Raw genomic sequence first — 21,272 nt, forward strand, 5'->3', positions numbered from 1 at the left:
GTTGGAGGTTCAGCTCAAGAGAACTAAATCGTCTCCATTAAAGTAAATTGGAATATTGAAATTGCTAGCAATAGTGTGATGTAAATAATTGTGACAAAGAAGCGTAGCAGAAATTGTGACAAAATTAAATGTTACAGGAAGTGTGTGTGAATGCAAGACATAGTGGATCTCCTGTGGAGGCATTAGGAGCAGATGTCATGGGTTGTAGGAGCTTGGGGTGGTGTGAGGATTTGGGAGAAACTGAAGGGGGGTATGTGAGATGTGAGAGCTCTAGGAGGGGTGGTTACGGTGTTTGGGAACAAGGAGAAGGGAGTGCCAGGATCTGGTAGGAGTAGGAGTCGTATGTTGGGGCATGGCGGCAGTTGTTAATTGTATCCATGTAATTTATATCAATGTGTTAATTATATTCAGGTGGTGCATATTGGGGACTCTCTTGTATCCATTTATGAGAGCGCTTATCTAGGGTATGGTTGGTGTTGACCTCTGTGAATAAAGGCTTGGAAGCAACTGAAGACCAGGCTCTAGTATTCTGTCCTGCACCTGGCTATCCCATTTGTAACAGCAGTGTGGGGATTCCTGGGCTTTGGGAGAGATGCCCTGGGGTGTGGGAGCACTGGCAATGGCGCTGGGTGGAAAGAAAAAAAAGACTTGCATTTATATAGCACCTTTCACAACCTCACGATGTCCCAAAGCACTTTACAGTCAATTTGAAGAGTAATCACTGTTGTAATGTAGGAAATGTGGCAGCTAATTTACGCACAGCAAGGTCCAACAAACAGTAAAAGATAATGACCAGATAATCTGTTTTTAGGTGTTGGTTGAGGGATAAACACTGGCCAGGACACCGGGGAGAACTTCCCTGCTCTTCTTCGAAATAATGCGATGGGATTGTTTATGTCCCCTCGAGAGGGCAGACAGGGCCTCGGTTTAACGTCTCATTCGAAAGACAACACTCTGACATTGATGCACTCCCTCAGTACTGCACTGGAGTGTCAGCCTAGATTTTCTGTTCAAGTCCCTGGAATGGGACTTTAACCCACAACCTTCTGACGCAGAGGCGAGAGTGCTATCAATGAGCCACGGTTGACGCCAGATGTGACAATACTAGGATAGCACTGGTGCATTGTGAGTTGTTGGACTGGATGAGGTTACAGAGCTAGGGAGGGGCGAGAACATGTATGTGCTCAAGATGGCAGGGTTTGTGGCAGGATGGGTGCCGAGTGAGGAGGGGGGAAAGATAGAGGTAGGCATGTTGGTGGGACTGCCCTGACGAGTAGAATAAACATAGCAGTGACCTGAGGAAACCTGTATTATTCAAGATATATATGTCTGAGTATTTAATTTTAAAATGGGCTGGAAGCAATGGCAGGGACTGGTTTTTGACACTGCTGGAGGATGGCGCTTAATGCCAGATTGTGGGGGGTGGGGTTTTAAGCTGGGAGGGAGAGATGACAGTGGTGGGAACTTGAGGTCAGATTCGGGTCAACGCCAGAACAGGGATCATGAATGTGTGCATGGCGGGGTTGGGGATGTGTGGTGGTTACAAGAGGTTGATAGTGGGGTGGAAGTAGCAGCACTAATCTTTGGCCTGATTTTTCATGCCTCTAAGATGGATGGGAGGGCCACCTATCTTGATGATGCAACTGGGAAGTCGGAAAAATAATTAACAGTGCCATTATAAACCTTGGAGGAGTCAATCACTGTTAAGTAAAACGAATAGGTAAGTTTAATCATTATGGAAATAGCACTACGGAAGCAGAAGGTACAAACAGGCATGAAAGGAAACTGTTACATGACGTATTACATGACAGGAAGTGTGTGCATATGCAAGATGAATGTAGTCATTAAAATTGTTAATTTTATTATTTTTGTTCACTTTCCTGCACCTGAAAGCTATGTAAGATGATGAGGCTGTGATCATTTTTTAAGTCAGCAGTTGTGAATATAAATAAAATATCTTCTTATTGCCTTCTATATGTAAATAAAAGTCATTGCTTTTAAATTTTGTACAACAAAGAAAATGCCTGCTGTAATGTGGTTGAATCCTAGAGATTTGATGATGTAGTTGGAGAGGGTCACGTAGTTATGGTCGTTAAGTTATCATGCATGGTATGATAAATCTAATATTGTATATGTGTACGCTGATTAGTTAATGGCAGAAAATATCAATGTAGCTATTAGTTAGCTAAACAAGATAGCTAAAGCGGTGTAATAATCACACTTCACGTAATGTCTTCCTGATAGAAACTGCAGTAGCAGCATTGCCTGATAGGTGCTTTCTTTGTGCTCAAAATAGTATCACAATTCTAATGTACTGAAGGTTAGATGGAGTGATAAAATTACAATTACAGGTTTACTCTTTTAGAAATTGAGCAATGTATTTAATACTTTTGAAATGGGTCCAAATGATACTAGTCTGATTTAGACACAATTGGGAGCATACAATATATATTTAGCCCCCAAAACCATGAACAGTATCATATTTTCAATAACTCGATATTTTAGGTATGTTTGGAAGTGTGATGACCCTGGAATACAGAGTGGACCTTACTTCATGGTGGAGATCCTGCACTTTTCAAGAAAAGTGCTATTGTAGATTGTCATCAAAGTATCGTAACTTGGTTCTGAATAAGCATTTTACTAATCCTAAAAATGTTCTCTCAGAGAAAATGTCCCTATGCTTTCCTTTTATCATGGTCATTAATAATGAAGAATAATTCAGCTCTGTATACAATCTGATTGCACACGATATGTTCACCTTGAGGTTTAGTTACAAAGATATGTTGGGGATCAACTCTTTCATACTATTATAGCCACAGACATCATTAGGTTTATCTGGTCAGTGTTATTGCCCATTTTTTTTGTTTGCCCATCTTATCTTAAATGGTTAGGAAGACTGGCAGTTTTAGTTATGTCAAAAGACACCGGAGTCATTCCAGTGGTTGTCATACCATCTGATTTTATCTAGAAATGTCACCATTTATAATTTATTGACTTTAGTTATATGTCTTTGAGGCAGGATTGAAGAGAAACCCTCAATGGAAGTACTGTTAAGTGACTTTTCCCCCACAGCTGTATACCTTGAGGCTGAGATCAGATTTGATCAGACTAGAGAGGTTATCTTCAAATATTTGTATAATTTAGGCATTAGCTGCATTTCTGTGGAGTGAAGTAGGAATTCTTTCTCAAACGGGATTATATTTCATCTGTTTGACAGTTTGCCTATCTCTAGTTACATCAGTAATTCAATTCTTAATGTATAAACCATTGTATGTTACAGACTGGTCTTTCAGGTTACATAGTTTTCTTAATGTACTTTTAAGAATTCTAAGAGAATTAACACAGCATTTTGTTAAGTGCCATTCTTTTTTGGACTGGCTTTTAGCATCTACTAAAATAATATAGATTTGCTTCTATTGGCAAAACAAAGAAATAGTATGTTCCTTTATGTAACTAATGAAAAAGCTGAAGAACTGAATTTAATCAGTATAGGTAAACACCAGAACTACCATTTAAATAGTTCAACCTGACTTTACAAAAGCAGAAAATATTTTGATTTAGAGAAGTTCTGTATTACAACTGAGAATCTCTTGATCACAAGCAGGTATCTTGCATCATTGGCACACGTCCATAATTATTCTAAGCAGACTTTAAACAATGAAAAAAAATATCAAGGTCTGCAATGAATTTAAAATTAAGATTAAATATGGAAAATATGCAAGAAAACTAAACTTACCCCCCTTCTGAGCCAGCTGCTGTTGTCTTTACTTTCCCTGCCTTTGTTACCACTATATGTTCTACCAGTTGCATTTTCAGTACTGAGATCACCTTAGTGCAAAAGAAAGTTGCGACGGAGGCCTAATTTGACTGTAAGCACAACAGTGGTCGTGGGATATATTAACATTTGTTTTATTAGCATTTGTTTCGTAAAATACAGCTTTGTGTATGTGTGCACTTCTAGGTTCCCTGTTATAGGAAGGATATTAGATAGGGTATCATTGAAATTTATTTGAAAAGAAGAATATAAAGGAATACAGGCAAAGAGCAGGGCAATGGTATTAGAATGAATAGTTCCAGTTGAAGATCTACCACAAAATCAGAGAATGACCCCTATCACCGCCACCTGTGCCCTAATTTCCAGGATTCTGCGAGCAATGCACATAGATCTTTCAGAAGGTGAAGGCTCCAGGAATAATAAACACTTTAATTTATTTAGTATAGACTTTGCTGAGGTAAAACTACTTTTTAGATGTTTGTATTATAAGTAATGTGTTTTTAACTCCCTGATGGGTCAGTGGGTAAGTACATTCAGTGATTTCATACTGAATCGTATAGACCAGGAAGTTCTCAGGTTCAATCCTTGCTTTGTACTCAGTTGACTAATCTCAGCTATGTGCTGTGCTAGAAACACTAAAATTGGTCTCAACATTCTTGGGTTAGTGAGAGAAAAATGTCAGTCAATGCTCCCACTCCTGATCACTCTTTAATGGCTACTGCTGGGAACTTACTGGTCTATAAGGCCACTCAGTATACTTACCCAAGCAGCCATCAGGAAGTTTTTTTTATTTGTTCATGGGATGTGGGCATTGCTGGCAAGGCCAGGATTTATTGCCCACCCCTAATTGCCCTTGAGAAGATAATGATGAGCCGCCGCCTTGAACCGCTGCAGTCCGTGTGGTGAAGGTTCTCCCACAGTGCTGTATTATAGGGAGTTTCAGGATTTTGACCCAGCGACGATGAAGGAATGGCGATATATTTCCAAGATGGGATGGTGTGTGACTTTGAGGGGAATGTGCAGGTGGTGGCAGTCCCATGTGCCTGCTGCCATTGTCCTTTTAGGTAATAGCTGTCGCAGGTTTGGGAGGTGCAGTCGAAAAAGCCTAGGCGAGTTGCTGCAGATGGTATCCTGTAGATGGTACACACTGCAGTCATGGTGCGCCGATGGTGAAGGGAGTGAATGTTTAGGGTGGTGGATGGGGTGCCAATCAAGCGGACTGCTTTGTCCTGGATGGTGTCGAGCTTCTTGAGTATTGTTGGAGCTGCACTCATCCAGGCATGTGGAAAGTATTCCATCACACTCCTGACTTGTACCTTGTAGATGGTGGAAAGGCTTTGGGGAGTCAGGAGGTGAGTCACTCGCCACAGAATACCCAGCCTCTGACCTGCTCTTGTAGCCACAGTATTTATGTGGCTGGTCCAGTTAAGTTTCCGGTCAATGGTGACCCCCAGGATGTTGATGGTGGGGGATTCGGCGATAGTAATGTTGTTGAATGTCAAGGAGAGGTGGTTAGATTCTCTCATTGGAGATGGTTATTGCCTGGCACTTGACTAGCTGGAAAGTTACTTGCCGCTTATCAGCCCAAGTCTGAATGTTGTCCAGGTCTTGCTGCGTACGGGCATGGACTGGTTTGTTATCTGAGGGGTTGCGAATGGCACTGAACGCTGTGCAATCATCAGCGCACTTCCCCATTTCTGACCTTATGATAGAGGGAAGGCTTTATGTGGGAAATATTGAGCAAGACCTGGACAACATTCACCACCGGCGAACTGTGGCTGCAGTGTGTACCATCTAAAGGATGCACTGCAGCAACTCACCAAGGCTTCTTCGACCACCTCCCAAACCCGCGACATCTACCACCGAGAAGGACAAGGGCAGCAGCACATGGGACCACCATCACCTGCAAGTTCCCCTCCAAGTCACACACCATCCTAACTTGGAAATATACCGCCGTTCCTTCATCGTTGCTGGGTCAAAATCCTGGAACTCCCTACCTAACAACACTGTGGGAGAACTTCACCACACGGACTGCAGCGGTTTAAGAAGGCGGCTCATCACCACCTTCTCAAGGGCAATTAGGGGTGGGCAATAAATGCTGACCTTGCCAGCGATGCCCGCATCCCATGAACAAATAAAAAAAAATGTTTAAAGTAACTTTACAATGTGTTTTAGAAACTAGCTCAAATTACAATATTTAAATATCATACCTTTTGTGCTAATGAATATCAATTTAATATTCCAAAAAGTTCATATAAAATATTTTCTAGTAAAATACTCCCAAGTATTGTGTCAACCTGTAGAGTAAACATTAGCGAAGAAGTTGCATTGACTCCACTTCATATTTCTCTACAGGACACCATTCCTAACTGTATCCACACTGTTTTGCTGCTTGTTGAAAGGGACCTTACATTCCGATTTGAGAAACCATCTTCCATGCAGGTACTTGTTAGATTTTAGAAAATGTCTATCCATAAGTACAACCGTTGTCACCTAAGTTGTTTTTTTACCTCAAAGTAAAAGTGTCCATAATGGTATGACTTGACTGTAAGGTTGACACTATTGAGGTATAAACGTGCACTATGCCCACAGTTTCACTCAACTATGGACTGAATTCCAGCATTAAAGAAATGGAAGATACATGTATGTATAAATAATCTACAGACAAATATAAAATCATAAATCTTGTTAGATGAAGCTGGTAATTAATGAGTAGTTGCTGCAACAAGTACAATAAATGACACTGCGGCACTTATCAACATTTTGCACTCCGTCTCTATCATGAAGTACTTCCATATTCCATTTACTTGGTTGCTTTGCTATTAGTATTCAGTGGAATGCCCCAAAATTTGGTGCTATGGCCCCTACTATTCCTAATTTAATGGCTTTGATACAGAAACCCAATGCAAACTGTTGAAGTTTGCTGCTGATACTAAATTGGGTTGGGGAGGGCGATTTGCTGAGATGGATGAAACAGCCAAAAAGTTGAGTAAAATCTGCAATTGGGTAAATCAGTGGTGGATAAATTCAGTGCAGATAAGTGTACGGTACGACACATTGGTAGGAATAATGTATGTCCTAAGTACGCAATGGATGCAATGGAAATAGCTAAAAGTGAAGCAAAAAGCGAACTGGACATGCTGGTAGATTCAGCACAGAACATGCCAAATTACTGGAGTAATTACGAGTAAAGTGAATAAAATACTTGATTATCTTGCTAGGTCAGTTGAGTATAAGTCGTGTTAAACCTTCACAATGCCCTTGCATACTGTAATAAAAACAGAAAATGCTGGAAACACTCAGTAGGTCAGACAGCATCTGGTCAGAAAAGAGAAACATAGGGTTAATGTTTCAGGGTCGATGACCTTTCGTCAGAATTCTCTTGCATACTGTGTTCAATTTTGATCAAGAACACAAGGGAAACATTCAAACTATGGAAACAGTGAAGAGAAGAATGACAAGGGTTATCCTTAACACCAAAGGGTTAAGTTACGAGAAAAGATTGGGAAAACTGGAGATAATGAGGAGACCTTATGTAAGTCCAAAGATTTTGGCAACATATGTTGCCTCCCAAAATCATGCCCATCTTTCCTGCAACTCCGTTTGAATCTCTCCGATCAGGTTTCTGCCCCTCAGCAGCAAAATGGCCCCAACCAAAGCCATGAATGACATTCTCTGTGACTTTAACCTTGGCGCATTATCTCTCCATGACCTCTCTGCAGCCTTTGACATGGTTGACCACACTCATAGAATCATAGAAAATTTACGGCACAGAAGGAGGCCATTTGGCCCATCATGTCTGTGCTGGCCGAAAATGAGCCACCCAGCCTAATCCCACTTTCCAGCACTTGGTCTGTGGCCTTGTAGGTCACGGCACTTCAGGTGCACATCCTTCTCCAACACTTCTCATCTTTTGCCCAGGACAGAGATCGCAACCTCAGCAAACCATTCAACCCCGAGCCATCTCCGTTCTATTCAACTCCAAACTGAGCTTCCGACCCCATATCCATCACTAAAACCACCTCTTTCGACCTCAGTAGCATCACCTCCCTAACTCCATCTGTCACTGAAACCTACTTCCATGCTCTCTTGGGCAGCCTTCCATCCTCCACACTTTGTAAAATATAGCTTATTCAAAACTTTGCTGCCCATATCCTATCCCGCACAAAGTCCTGCTTGCCTAACATCCCTGTCCTCATTGACCTACATTGGCGCCTGTGCCTCAGATTTAAAGTTCTCATCGTTGTGTTTAAATCCCTTCAAGTCCTTGCCCCTCCCTATCTCCGTAACATCCTGCAGCCCTGCAACCTCTCTTTGATCCTGACCCCCGAACTCTTTTGAATGAAATTGTCGGTGTGCATGATGTTGCGGGCAGTTTTGTGCTGTGGATCCATGCCCACCAGGAACTGGGTTGAGACTACCATATTTCATGTCAACATGGATAAGAGTTTAAATCTAGACAGATATAAAAATCTGAGGTCCCAGAATTAAAAGAAATAATGTTGGTAAATGTATTGCATCACTCATTATTCCAGCTGCTTTTTGCTTTCTAATATTCCCTTCCAAATATTAAACCCGATTGACCACCATTTACATTTTCTCATCTATGTTATTGTTAAATATTGAGTAATATTTATATTTGGAAATCATATCAGGATCCTAATCTTATCCTGAGATTCATGCGATAGTTATAAAATGTTTTTGCATTTACAGCAGGTGATGTCTTCTTAACCCCTTGATTAGATTAGTCGTTACTCCCTATTGGATGTTATTTTCTATTTAATTAGCTAAATGCAGATACAGAAAATTATTTCTGGTTTGGCTTAGTGCGCTTAATACAGGAGACTTTGTTCCTTTTAGTGGTGATGAAACTTGGCACAGATGTTTTGACCTTTTCATAGAGTGCGTACATTTTACCTCTTCCCCCATTTTCTGTTGGTTGAGGAATCAGCGCAACATGGTTATTTTAAGCCTCTATAAAAGGTTTCACTTGAGTACACACACTTATCTATTCTATTCCTGCCAATTTTATGTTAGCTTTAAAGTATATTTTAAGTAACTTGCATAAGAACTTTTATCAGTTTGATTTGTAGAGTTGAAACATAATTAAAAGAAAAGTTACTGTTCAGAACTATCGAAATGCTGGTCATAGGGCAGTGTGGTAACTTGGTGTGTAAGAGCACCAACCTACTTCAGAGATATGAATCATACTGTGATTTCCCATGCAGTAAGTTACCAGTCATGGGGAGGGTTGAGTGGAGGCCAGGTATCTCCCCACAAAGATGGAAGAAGGGAAAGTTGAAGAGAATCAACCAAGGTTACAGAACAGCATTGATGGCGATCTTTTGAGCAGGTTGCCTGCTGATTCTATTGACCAGCAAATAATGTGTGGTAAGGATAATCTAGAAAAGGGGAAAGGAGAAAACAAATAACTTAAAATGGTTAATCTCTGTGGTAACCCTATGTAGTTGTTCATATTAGTAAGGATTAATTCTGGTCTATCATTTATGATCTTATTTGTATAATGGAAATCTTTACAGTACAGTATGATATATACCTAAATACAAGTAGAACTTCCAGGATATTTCTTGTAGGTAATTGGGATATGGAGCTTGGGATGTTCCATTTATGTTACCTGTACTGAGTTGATGTTGCTTTGTTGTATGGAAGTCTTGAAGTTATCTTTTGAGTATTCTGTTTATCTATTGGGATGGGTGTGAGGACTGAACATTTGTGGGCAGGCTTCAAGTCAACTTGGCTGAGTTAGGGAGCTTTATGCTTTCTGGATGGCAAAAATGTGGGGGTTTGGCTGCCATTGTGGATGTGTGTGTCTTGGAGGTACATGGTATGCAAGGACTTATCAAGAAATTTATGGATCCTCTGGGAGAGCTGGCTAGCGGTCCCTTTTATGTCTGTGCGACTCCCTCCTTTTCCCTATGTTAACGTTTGTTTGTTTGTTTGTTTGTTTGTTTCTTTCTTTCTTTCTTTCTTTCTTTCTTTCTTTCTTTCTTTCTTTCTTTCTTTCTTTCTTTCTTTCTTTCTTTCTGTCTTTCTTTCTTTCTGTCTTTCTTTCTTTGCCTCTCTCTCTCTCTCTCTCTCTCTCTTTGGTTTCCACTCTGTTATTATCCTCCTGGGACCAGAACTGCAGGTGGGGAAGATAAGGTGATAGCTGGAGGCAGAATCCAGTGGGGTGATTTACTTGAGGTGTACAAAATTATGAGGGGCCCAGATAGAGTGGATAGGAAGGACCTATTTCCCTTAGCAGAGAGGTCGATAACCAGGGGGCATACATTTAAAGTGATTGGTAGAAGGATTAGAGGGGAGCTGAGGAAAATTTTTTTCACCCAGAGGGTGGTAGGGGTTTGGAACTCACTGCCTGAAAGGGTGGTAGAGGCAGAAACCCTCGACTCATTTAAAAAGTACTTGAAGTGCAGTGACCTACAAGGCTACGGACCAAGTGCTGGAAAGTGGGATTAGGCTGGGTGGCTCATTTTTGGCTGGCGCGGACATGATGGGCCGAATGGCCTCCTTCTGTGCCGCAAATTTTCTATGATTCTATGAGAAGGGAGTGAGTAGGACAGTATGAAGTGGCTGGAGCCGGGAGGGACAGAGAACTTCAGCCTTTGGTATGCTGTGCATACGTTCTTTACTCAGGCCTTAGGTTATGAGAACAGTGTGATTGGTTCAGTCACAAAAATTACCGATCAGAGATGTGGGGCTCGAATTTAGCAGGCCTGCGGGTTCCCAGCGGGTGGTCCTCCGGGAGCGTGGTCAACACGCTCGGCGAAATTAGTGGGTTGCCCGCGCGATCGTAGCAGGCAATCCACTAATTGGAATCAATTACCTGCTCCTCCTGGGTCCACGCTGCTGGTCTGCGCGTCGGGCGGGCTGCGCATGCGCAGTACGATCTGTCAGCTGGAGGCTCTCTCGTTAAAGGGGCAGTCCTCCACTGACAGATGCTGCAACCAATGGAACAAATTGCAGCATGGAGCAGCCCAGGGGGAAGGCTGCTCCCAGTTTAATGATGCCTCACCCCAGGTATCATCAGATGGGGTGAGGAGGAGGGCGAAGACAGAGATCTTCCCCCCGGCGGGCGGGAGGAAGCGGCCTGCCTCTGCCACCAAGAAGGCCTGGCTCGAGGTGGCAGAGGGGGTCACCTGCGCCACCAACATATCGCCCACCTGCATACAGTGCAGGAGGCGCTGCAATGACTGCAGTAGGTCAGCCACAGTGAGAACACGAAGTCTTTCCCCTACACTCCGTCTGCCACAACACTGCCCCCACCCCACATCTCCTTCGGCACCGCCAACACTACTCTGTCACATCACCCTTCATACCCACTCAAACCCCATCCTCATCTTACCTCCACCTACTCACCTCGCCAGTACTCATCCTGCCACTAACACGCAACCCAATCCTCATACAATCTCATTGCTCCATCCCATACTCACCCTCTCGTGCATCTCCCTCTCGGCCAGCCTCACTCAACCTGCCACCACCTGTGCTGCAGCCACAGGGCATGCATCACATATGTGCAGCAGGCAGCGTAAGGCAAACGTGTCGTGAGCATGAAGGGGGTGCGCAAGGGTGTCTGAGGGTTTGTCCTGGGTGTTACCTATATTGAATTTCAGAGCAACAAACAGCACACATTATATTGACACCACCACTGCCATGTCTCCGCGAATCCTGTCCATTGTGTCCAATAATGCCCGCTCCTGGGTATCACTATGAGGACCCACCACTGATGCCACCCATCGTGTTACTGCAGAGTAGGTGCAGGTGTATTTGCAGGGCTCTTCCGCGCAGACGACTGAGAGACATCGGCGGTGTAGCCGGCTGCACCCTGGAAGGATGCGGAGGAGAAGTTGTGGAGGGCAGTGGTGACTTTGACAGCGACAGGTAAGCAGTTGGTGCTGGGGCCAGCCAGGAGCAGCTCGGCATGAAAGAGCCTGCAGATCTCCACGACTACATGTCGAGCGAATCTGCGCCTCCCTGTGCACTACTGCTCGGAGAGGTCCGGGGAGCTGCGCCTCGGTCTGTGGACCCTGTGGCGAGGGTAGTGCCCTCTGCGATGCGTCTCTCCCTGCGGTAGCCCTCCCTCCTGCTGTGCAGGTGGGCGTGCAACAACACCGTGTTGGGGGGCTCCACGTCTCTGCGGCGGACGGCGTGGACTGCGAGGCTGCTGGGGCTGGTCATGCTGTTCGTCCTCCGAGGGTGTCCACGCACCACCCATCTGGCAGGTGTTGGTCTGAGGGGTTGTGCAGGGTAGGTGGGTGGTTCCTCGGACTGGGGCTGTGGGTTCGTGTTGGTCTGTCCTCTGGCTTGGCGGGGGGTGGTGGAGGGCAGGGGTTGCCCTATGTGACGCGGTGGCCTCCTGCGTGGGTGAGGGCTCTCCCCCGTGGAGTGCACCTTGGCACCTGCCACAGGCTGCTGGCTGCAACACGCCTGGTTGGAGAGAGACTGTTTCCCCCAGTGTGTGAAACTCACTGCCTTGAACCTAAAATCCCACACTTCCTCTTTTGACAGCTGCTTCAGCTCATTAAATGACCTCAACAAGCAAGGTAAGTACACTCAAGTGGAACCCCGCTGGCTTTAATTGCCTGCGGGATTCCCACCAGCGGGGCTTGCGCGCGTAGCCCCGCACGTCAGCGCGGTACCCGGAAGTGGCCGGGATTTCGGCGCGATCCGGTCACGTGACCGGATATCGGGATTTTCGGGGCCCCCCCCCCCCCCGCTGGAAACCCGCAGGTAACCCGACGCGAAAATCGAGCCCGTGGTTTTGGGACCTGTTTGGTTCCTGATTCTGGAATTTGATCAATTAAATCAGTAGGTTGAATAGACAGTGGTATTTAAGATCTGATTATTTGTAGGGTCAATGATCTCTAATTGATTAAAGAGATTCAGTAACTCTGACACATGGCATGTATTCACACAGACAAAGATTCTTAATGTTATCGATATGATGAGTTGAAGGATGCCTTAAATGGGTGACTTTCAAATTTAACATTTTTTACAACAGGATTTCTAGTAATTTGACCCATCAGTTTTTCAAACTGCTTTTATATCTCCTGCTTAATTTAATCTCTAACTGCTTCCAGTTATATGAAACCTAATTTCAATTTTTTTTTTGCTTTCTGTATACAGTTTGAACTTCTTACTTCATTGAAGTCACTGCACAAACACGTTGAAAGCAATCAGCTGCCACCAGAATTTGATGGAACTTTCCCCTATTGTCACAGCAACTGGATGTGCTTTCGTATGGTGAGTAACAATTGAATAGTGTATACTGCAACTTTGACCCTTAGCAGTTAGGTCTAACCACCAAATTAAGAGACCATGATATCACAATGACTAAAATTAGAAATAACCAAGAGCTAAGTGGAAACCATTTTTCTGCCCTTTGTTGTTTATGATGTACTGCTTTGTGCAATTAGACACCTAATCCATCAGTCTCTTAAATTTTGATAGTTGAAACTCAAATTTATTGTAATTCTCAGCATTTAAAAACATGGATGTATTCCTACAATGTTAGGGAAGCTTCATTTTGCTATCTGTACAAATGTGAACAAATCAACATTTTACTGCTTTTTGTAATAAAAATGAATATTATAGGTTGTTAAGTGAACTACCTGGTCTGTGGGTTACGAGATCAACCACGGTAAAGCCTTGAGTCAGCACTGGTTTCCCTTTTTTTCCTGAAGGGGGTTTTCAAAGAGTGCATCTTAGAGATATGCACAATCTAAATTAAATTACCAGAATATAATTTACAATGATGAGATTGCCTCAGTCTAGCAACATCCCCGGTTCTAATCAATCTCTGAAAGGTGTATTATTGGATTTTGTTTGTTGGGATTTGCCTTGCACATTGTCCAATATTTTTCTTTCATAATTACATCACAGCAGCATATTTCATGACCTGTAATATCCTGGATTTTGTAACAAGCTGACATTATAGCAGCATATTACATTTGAGCTTGGATTTTCCTATTTGGCATGCTTGCTAGCGGAATTGTGGCACCCACCCAACTGACCCAGCGCTGATCCCACAGAACTTTCCAGGGTCAGCCTCATTTATATTCTGGGTGGGCTCCTGTCATTGTCATTGTGTTTGGGAGCTTTTTTGTGTGAGGGTGGGAAATGTTGTGCTGCTGCACAATTTAAATGCTTACAACAGCTTAAAAAGCCAGACATAATCAGGATCCTTTTTTTTGGCAACCAGGATTGAAAATCATTGCACAGTGTCTGAGATGTTTTCTGCAGGGCATATGATTTTACAGGGCACAGCTTTCCAGTAAGAATCACTAGAGGGCAAGCAGGAGTGGAAAACTTGGCTGATTTCCTTCCCCACCCAAACCCATGGGCATTGAAACAATTGTACTAATCCACTGACATCTTGGTTGACAATAGCTAATTCAGCACAGACCAGGAATTGAATCTCGAAACTCCCTGGTCTCTGTGGCTCAGTGGCACACTGCATTTACTCAGCTTTACTCCAAGCAGGTGAGATACAGATTAAGTGTTTTACACCAAAGAAATTTTTGAAAACCACTGTTAAGAACCTCCTGCAAATACTGACACAGATCTGCACCCCCCCCAACTTCTAAAAGACATTGCCAGCTACCCAAAGGAAAACATTGCTTCATTGTTTAAAATACTTCACTTCTGTCACCATCCCCTTCTACCCAAGAGGCACTCTTCCTTTTTCATTAATAATCTCTTGCTCATTTGTTATAAAGTTATTCATCTGAAGAGCATATTCCAGTTACAAAAATGTTGTTATAGCTTGTAAAGCATCATATTTCTGATAAGAATTTGAAAGTAATGTCAATAGCAACGTGATGTATATTAGTAAATATAACAAAAATAGTGGACTGAATTTGGAACTAGATTATGAATAACCTGTCAGGCCATTTCTTCCTTTTCCGTCTCTTGTATGTCATCTGGAATGTATTTAGTCTCTACCTTTGTCACAATATAGTCAGGTTGAGATAAAGTGCATTGTAAATTCTGTTCAGCTGATTTATCTGTTCCTACAGAAACTGGAACAGCTCATGCAGGGATGCAAAGCAGCAAAAAGTTTCCTCCAGAGCAACATAGAAAGCCTAGAATCGAGTAAACTACCAGAAACAGCTGAGGTAATTGTTAAAATATTATGCTGGGTAGCATGTTACAGTGTTCGCCTACAGAGAGCAATTTGGATACAGGTGATTCATTTTTGAGAATGGAAAATCCTCCAAGGCCCACTGACCTCTACGACACAATTGCAAATACATAAAATCTACCCTCTAGTTTCTGCACAATTAGCTCTCTAGGCATGTTTAATCTACAGTTAAATGCCTCAATCTTTCAAATAATAGATTTTAAAATTATAATGTTCAAATGCATTAAATACAAAGTAAATTCAAAGAACCCTACATTTTATGTTCAAATTAAAGTACTGATGAGATTACATTTTAGTGATCTTCCATCCATTATCTAGTCAACTCCCATCATGACATCATTGGAAGCCCTTCTACTTGAAGTGGTTCTATAATTATACAAACCATAAAGAGGTATTATCCATTAGAGGATAGTTCCTTATGGCAGATTTTAGGCATGTGGGGGACTAGGAAGTGGCATGGAGACACATTTTGCCAGTTTTCCGTTCGAATTGTGCATTACAAGGTTTCCCGTGAAGCGTTTAACACTGGCACGTACTGCTTTTGCAAATGATGTGAAAGCTTAATTTCCATAGATAACGGAAAGATATACAGCATCTTTATGTAGAAAACATCCCAGGACACTGTATGGAGGGAGGGGAGAAAAAAAATAGATAATGGGATAAAGTGCAGTCAAAATTTGTGTCCCATATGCGGTAAGAACACTCATGGTAAGCATTCAAAGGGCTGTAAGGCAGTCTGAGTGCATTGGACAACAGTTAATGTGCTACCAGGTGTGAGTAAACACTTTGTAACATGTATACTGTGCCCATCTATTCGATATAAATACTAGTGGGTCATCTTAATCTTGGCTATTTTCTTCAGGTCTGAATTTTTTTTTCTGGATCTGCTTCTGTTGTGCAGACTGAATTGATGCATTTCACCATGACCTGTCAGAATCTATTGACTGCTCTCATGCAGGGAAGGTGCCTTGCCCAACCAAACAGGGCAACTCTCCTTTCCTGCACTTCTTGAAGTAGCACATCTATTTCATCTGTAAAACTGGGGGCTCAGCCTTCATGATGCTCCATTATAATTGTAAATACCTCCTCAACAAAAAGATCCTGCCCTTTAAACATGTATTTCAGCACAGATGTCCCATCTCTAAATCGGCAAGTTCCTTGATACTGGCAGATTCCCCACCAAGAGCTCATTGTGAATATCTAAAGCGACAGGAAATCAGGAGTTAGTGTGGGACATCCGTGCATAACTTGGATGCATGCAAAGCTCACTACTGTTCTCCCTGTCAAAACGTGTTCAAAGGACTATCCATCCCAAGATGTTTTTAATATTTTGAATTATCCTGTATTTTGAGAGATCTTCTTGAAGGTACGTAGTTCATTGTTTATCTGACGTGTTCATTGTCACTGAATTTCCTGCAGTTGATGGATGGTAAAGTATAGAAAGCAGACTGTTGTGTTATTTGTGTTTCCGAGCCACTAATTATTTTGTTGTAATTAAGTTTAAGAAAGAGTCATGTCAAATTAACCCAGGATGTTTGTATAACTGTATGAGATAATTTGCTCGTACCATCAGGATAAATACCCTTTGAAGGCAGAGTGAAGGAAATTAGTTTAGTAATGAGATATTGATTGATATAACAATGCAAGTAAAAGGGGCTAGTAATAAATAAGGACCGCTTTCTTATTCAAATTTGATTACAGCCGAGATAAAAGTAGAAGAGACAAATTGTTTCTATTTGGGCAGCTTTTGAAATTTGCCTGCATGTCCCCTGCTGCCTGGATGAAAAAGACCTCGGAAATGTCAGTCAAAGATGAGAAAATTGCACCTCCTGAATTTTGGAAGTAGTGTTGAACAAATGGGGCTTGACAAAAACCTTGTATTTCTGATTACTGTAATTATAGTATTTTCCATTTCAGTGAATGCATTATGTGTTGTTACTTATCTGTCAATTGTTTCCTCTGGTAATTTTAATAGATAATACAAAGTCTTAACCCTCGGGCTGCTGACAGGTCAAGGGAATAAATATCTCCCTTGGCCAGACAGTTCTGCAAACTCTGATCTTGAAATAAGCATGAATATTACAGCAGAATAACTACTACGGTGTCAGGAGCTTTGTCGACGAGTGTACTGATTGTTGGCCCCTAGAGCCTGATTGTGCCCAGATAAATAAACTTCCACAGCGCTGGGAGCATTGAATAATTTTATCTATCAAAAGTGTTTGTGCTCAATGTAAAAATGTAATTATATTCTATTTTCATAAATATAATGCAAAAATAAAATGTATACAAATCTACATATAATATAGATAAGTGTGAGATGGTGCATTTTGGTAGGAACAATAAGGAGGCAACATACTGCTTGGATAATAAGATCTAAATGAGGTAAATGAACAAAGGGATCTAGGGGTACAGATAGACGAATCACTGAAAGTAGCGATGCAGGTCAATAAGGCCGTAAAAAAGCAAACCAAGCACTAGGGTTCATTTCTAGTGGGATGGAATTGAAAAGCATCAAACTTATGTTAAACTTGTATAGAACCTTGGTTAGTTCACACTTGGAGTACTGTGCACAGTTCTGGTCTCTATTATGAAAAGGATATAGAGGCAGTGGAGAAGGTGCAAAAAAGATTTGCAAGGGTGATACCAGTATTGAGAGGATATACTGGTCAGGAAAGGCTGTACAGGCTGGGGCTCTTTTCTCTAGAAAAGAGAAGGCTGAGGGGTGACCTGATAGAGGTCTTTAAGATAATGAAAGGGTTTGATAGGATAGATGTAGGGAATATGTTTCCACTTGTGGGGAAGTCCATAACTAGAGGCCATAAATATAACCTAGTCACAAATCAATCCAGTAGGGAATTCAGGAGAAGCTTTTTTACCCAGAAGAGTGGTTATAATGTGGAACTCGCTACCACAAGGCAAATAGCGCAGATGCATTTAAGGGGAAGCTAGATAAATACATGAGGAAGAAAGGAATAGAAGGGTATGCTGATTGGGTTAGATGAAGAGGGTGGGAGGAAGCTCATGTAGTGCATAAATGCCGGCATAGACCAGTTGGGCCGAATGGCCTGTTTCTGTGCTGTAGACTTGGTGTACCACAAAGGTTATAATGGTTGAACTTGTCGATAATTAAATTCTGATGGAAACTTGTGGAGTTAGATATATGAAGGAGGAACTTGCATTCATATAGTGTCTATCACATCCTCAGGATGTCTCAAAGAAGCTCACAGCCAAAGAATGACTTTAAAGTTTAGTTACTTGTTATGAAAGCAAAAGCAGCAGCCAATTTGCACACAGCAAGGTCCAACATAATGAGTTAAATGATCAGTTAATCTGTTTCTGGTGTTGGTTAAGGGATAAATATTGGCATGGACACTGGGAGAACTCCCTGCTCTTCTTTGAATCGTGCCATAGGATCTTTTCCGTCCACCTCAATAGGCAAATGGAGCCTTAGTTTAACGTCTCTTCTGGAAGGCAGCGTCTCCAACAATTCAAATTAAAAAGATATGCTATAAAATTTTTAACAAAATGATACAGGAAGAAACCCATGTTAATCACAAGGGGATCAAACCTGTGGCCACCTTTGTCTTTGTGGGTCAGTTTAATTCTAGCTTATATATTTCTTAAAGCAACAATGAGGCGAAGGCTTTTTTAAAGAAGTGTATAATTTCCTCCTCTTGGGTTTTTTTCTCCTCATTCACCCTTCCCAGCTGAGAATTTGACTGTGAAAGTAGATCCATGCCCCGCACTCCATGGCACAGAGTGTTGGGACTCCATTTTGCCTCCTGCAGAAGAGAGTTTTGAAAGAGCTACTTAATTTTGCAGCTGAGGTGTCCATTTACAATATGTTCTTGGAAAATGTGTTGAGCTAGTTCTGGACTGATATAATTTCTCATTTTCAGCACCATTTTAAAGAACCACCTTGGAACAATTGCTGAAGGAAGGCCCTAACACATCACAGGCTGACCTCTGCCTTTTCCCCATCATTATCACTAAAGCTAGTGGACGAGTACAAAAAATAATCTAAAAGACTAATGAAATGTTGGCTTATTCTCGAGAGGGCTGGATTTCAAAGGGGCAGAACATAAGAAATAGGAGCAGGAGTAGGCCATACGCCCCCTCAAGCCTGCTCCGCCATTCAATCAGATCATGGCTGATCTTCAACTCGCCCGATCCCCATATCCCTTGATTCCCCTAGAGTCCAAAAACCTATCTATCTCAGCCTTGAATATATTCAATCATTCAGCATCCACAGCCCTCTGGGTAGAGAATGCCAAAGATTCACAACCCTCTGCATGAAAAAATTCCTCCTTATCTCAGACCCCATATCCTGTGACTATGATCCCTTATCCTGTGTCTATGTGCCCTACTTCTAGACTGTCAAGCCAGGAGAAACAATCCCTCAGCATCTACCCTGTCAAGCCCCCTCATAATCTTACATGTTTCAATGAGATCACCTCTCATTCTTCTAAACTCCAGAGAGTATAGACCCATTCTATTCAACCTCTCTTCACAGGACAACCCTCTCATCCCAGGAATTAATCTAGTCGACCCTTTGATGCACCGCCTCTAAGGCAAGTATATCCTTCCTTAGATAAGGAGACCAAAACTGTACGCAGTACTCCAGGTGAGGTCTCACTAAAGCCTTGCACAACTGTAGTAAGATTTCCTTACTCTTATACTCTAATCCCCTTGCAGTAAAAGCCAAAATGCCATTTGGTTTCCTAATTGCCTGCTGGACCTGCATGCTAACTTTTTGTGTTTCTTGAACGAGGACGCCCAAGTCTCTCTGAACACCAACATTTAATATTTTTTAAATGGTGAGAAACGATTCTGTTTTTCTATTCTTCCTACCAAAGTGAATAACCTCACATTTCCCCACATTATACTCCATCTGCCGCCTTCTTGCCCACTCATTTAACCTGTCCATATCCCTTTGCAGACTCTTTGTGCCCTGCTCACAGCTTGCTTTCCCACCTAACTTTGTATCGTCAGCAAACTTGGATACATTACACTTGGTCCCTTCGTCTAAGCCATCAATATAGATTGTAAATAGCTGAGGCCCAAGCACCAATTCTTGCGGCACCCCACTAGTTACAGCCCGCCAACCTGAGAATGACCCGTTTATCCCTACTCTTTGTTTTCTGTCCTTTAACCAATCCTCTATCCATTCCACTATATTACCCCTAACCCCATGAATCCTTATCTTGTGTAACAACCTTTTATGTGGCACCTTATCGAATGCCTTTTGAAAATCCAAATATACTACATCCACTGATTCCCCTATACCTACACTGCTAGTTACATCCTCAAAAAACTAATAAATTTGTCCACCATGATTTCCCTTTCATAAAACCATGTTGACTCTGCCTAATCATATTATGATTTTCTAAGTGCCCTGTTACCAATTCCTTAATAATGGACTCCAACATTTTCCCACGACCGATGTCAGGCCTGTAGTTCCCTGTTTTCTCCCTCCCTTCTTGAATAGTGTGGTAACATTTGCTACCTTCCAGTCCACTGGGACTGTTCCAGAATCTGGAGAATTTTGGAAGACCATAACCAATGCATCCACTATCTATGCAGCCACCTCTCTTAAACCCCTAGGATGTCGGCCATCCAGTCCAGAGGATTTGTTGGCTTTTTGTCCAGTACTTTTTCTCTAGTGATATTAATTGTTTTAAGTTCCTCACTCTCATTTACCACTTGGTTCCTCACTATTTTTGGTATGCTTTTTGTGTCTTCTACTGTGAAGACGGATGCAAAATATTTGTTTAACGCATCTGCCATTTCCTGATTTCCCATTATGATTTCTCCTGTCTCAGCCTCTAAGAGACCAATGTTTACTTTTGCTACTCTCTTCCTTTTTACATACTTGCCGAAGCTCTTACAATCCGTTTTATATTTCTTGCTAGTTTACTTTCATATTCTGTTTTCTCCCTTTTTATCAATTTTTTTGTTCGTCCTTTGTTGGTTTTTAAAACTCTCCCAATCCCCAGGCTTATTACTCTTCTTGCCAACATTATAGGCCTCTTCTTTCAATCTAATACTCTCCTTAACTTCTTTAGTTAGCTGGGGTGGATCACTTTTCCTGTGGAGTTTTTATTTCTCAATGGAATGTATATTTGTTGAGAATATTGAAATATTTCTTTAAATGTTTGCCATTACTTTTCAACTGTCAAACCCTTCAATTTATTTTCCCAATCTACGTTTGACAACTCACCTCTTGCACCTATATAATTGGCTTTATTTAAGTTTAAGACTCTAGTTTCTGACTTAAGTATGTTACTTTCAAACTGAATGTGAAATTCTATCATATGATCACTCTTCCCCAGATGT

The 21,272-nt window shown here is 42.0% G+C and overlaps 1 protein-coding gene across 3 annotated transcripts in view; it reads left to right on the top strand.

Moving 5' to 3' along the window:
* Window positions 1-21,272, top strand: part of plekhg4 (pleckstrin homology domain containing, family G (with RhoGef domain) member 4) — a 211,178-nt gene that overhangs the window by 91,073 nt on the left and 98,833 nt on the right. For all 3 annotated transcript variants that reach the window (XM_067997802.1, XM_067997803.1, XM_067997804.1), the window contains exons 7-9: window positions 6,131-6,217; window positions 12,920-13,036; window positions 14,812-14,910. In XM_067997802.1, coding sequence (XP_067853903.1) covers window positions 6,131-6,217; window positions 12,920-13,036; window positions 14,812-14,910 — 303 coding nt within the window. The remainder of the gene's footprint in view (window positions 1-6,130; window positions 6,218-12,919; window positions 13,037-14,811; window positions 14,911-21,272) is intronic.

Source organism: Heptranchias perlo, chromosome 16, assembly GCF_035084215.1.
Source record: "Heptranchias perlo isolate sHepPer1 chromosome 16, sHepPer1.hap1, whole genome shotgun sequence".
NCBI lineage: Eukaryota > Metazoa > Chordata > Chondrichthyes > Hexanchiformes > Hexanchidae > Heptranchias > Heptranchias perlo.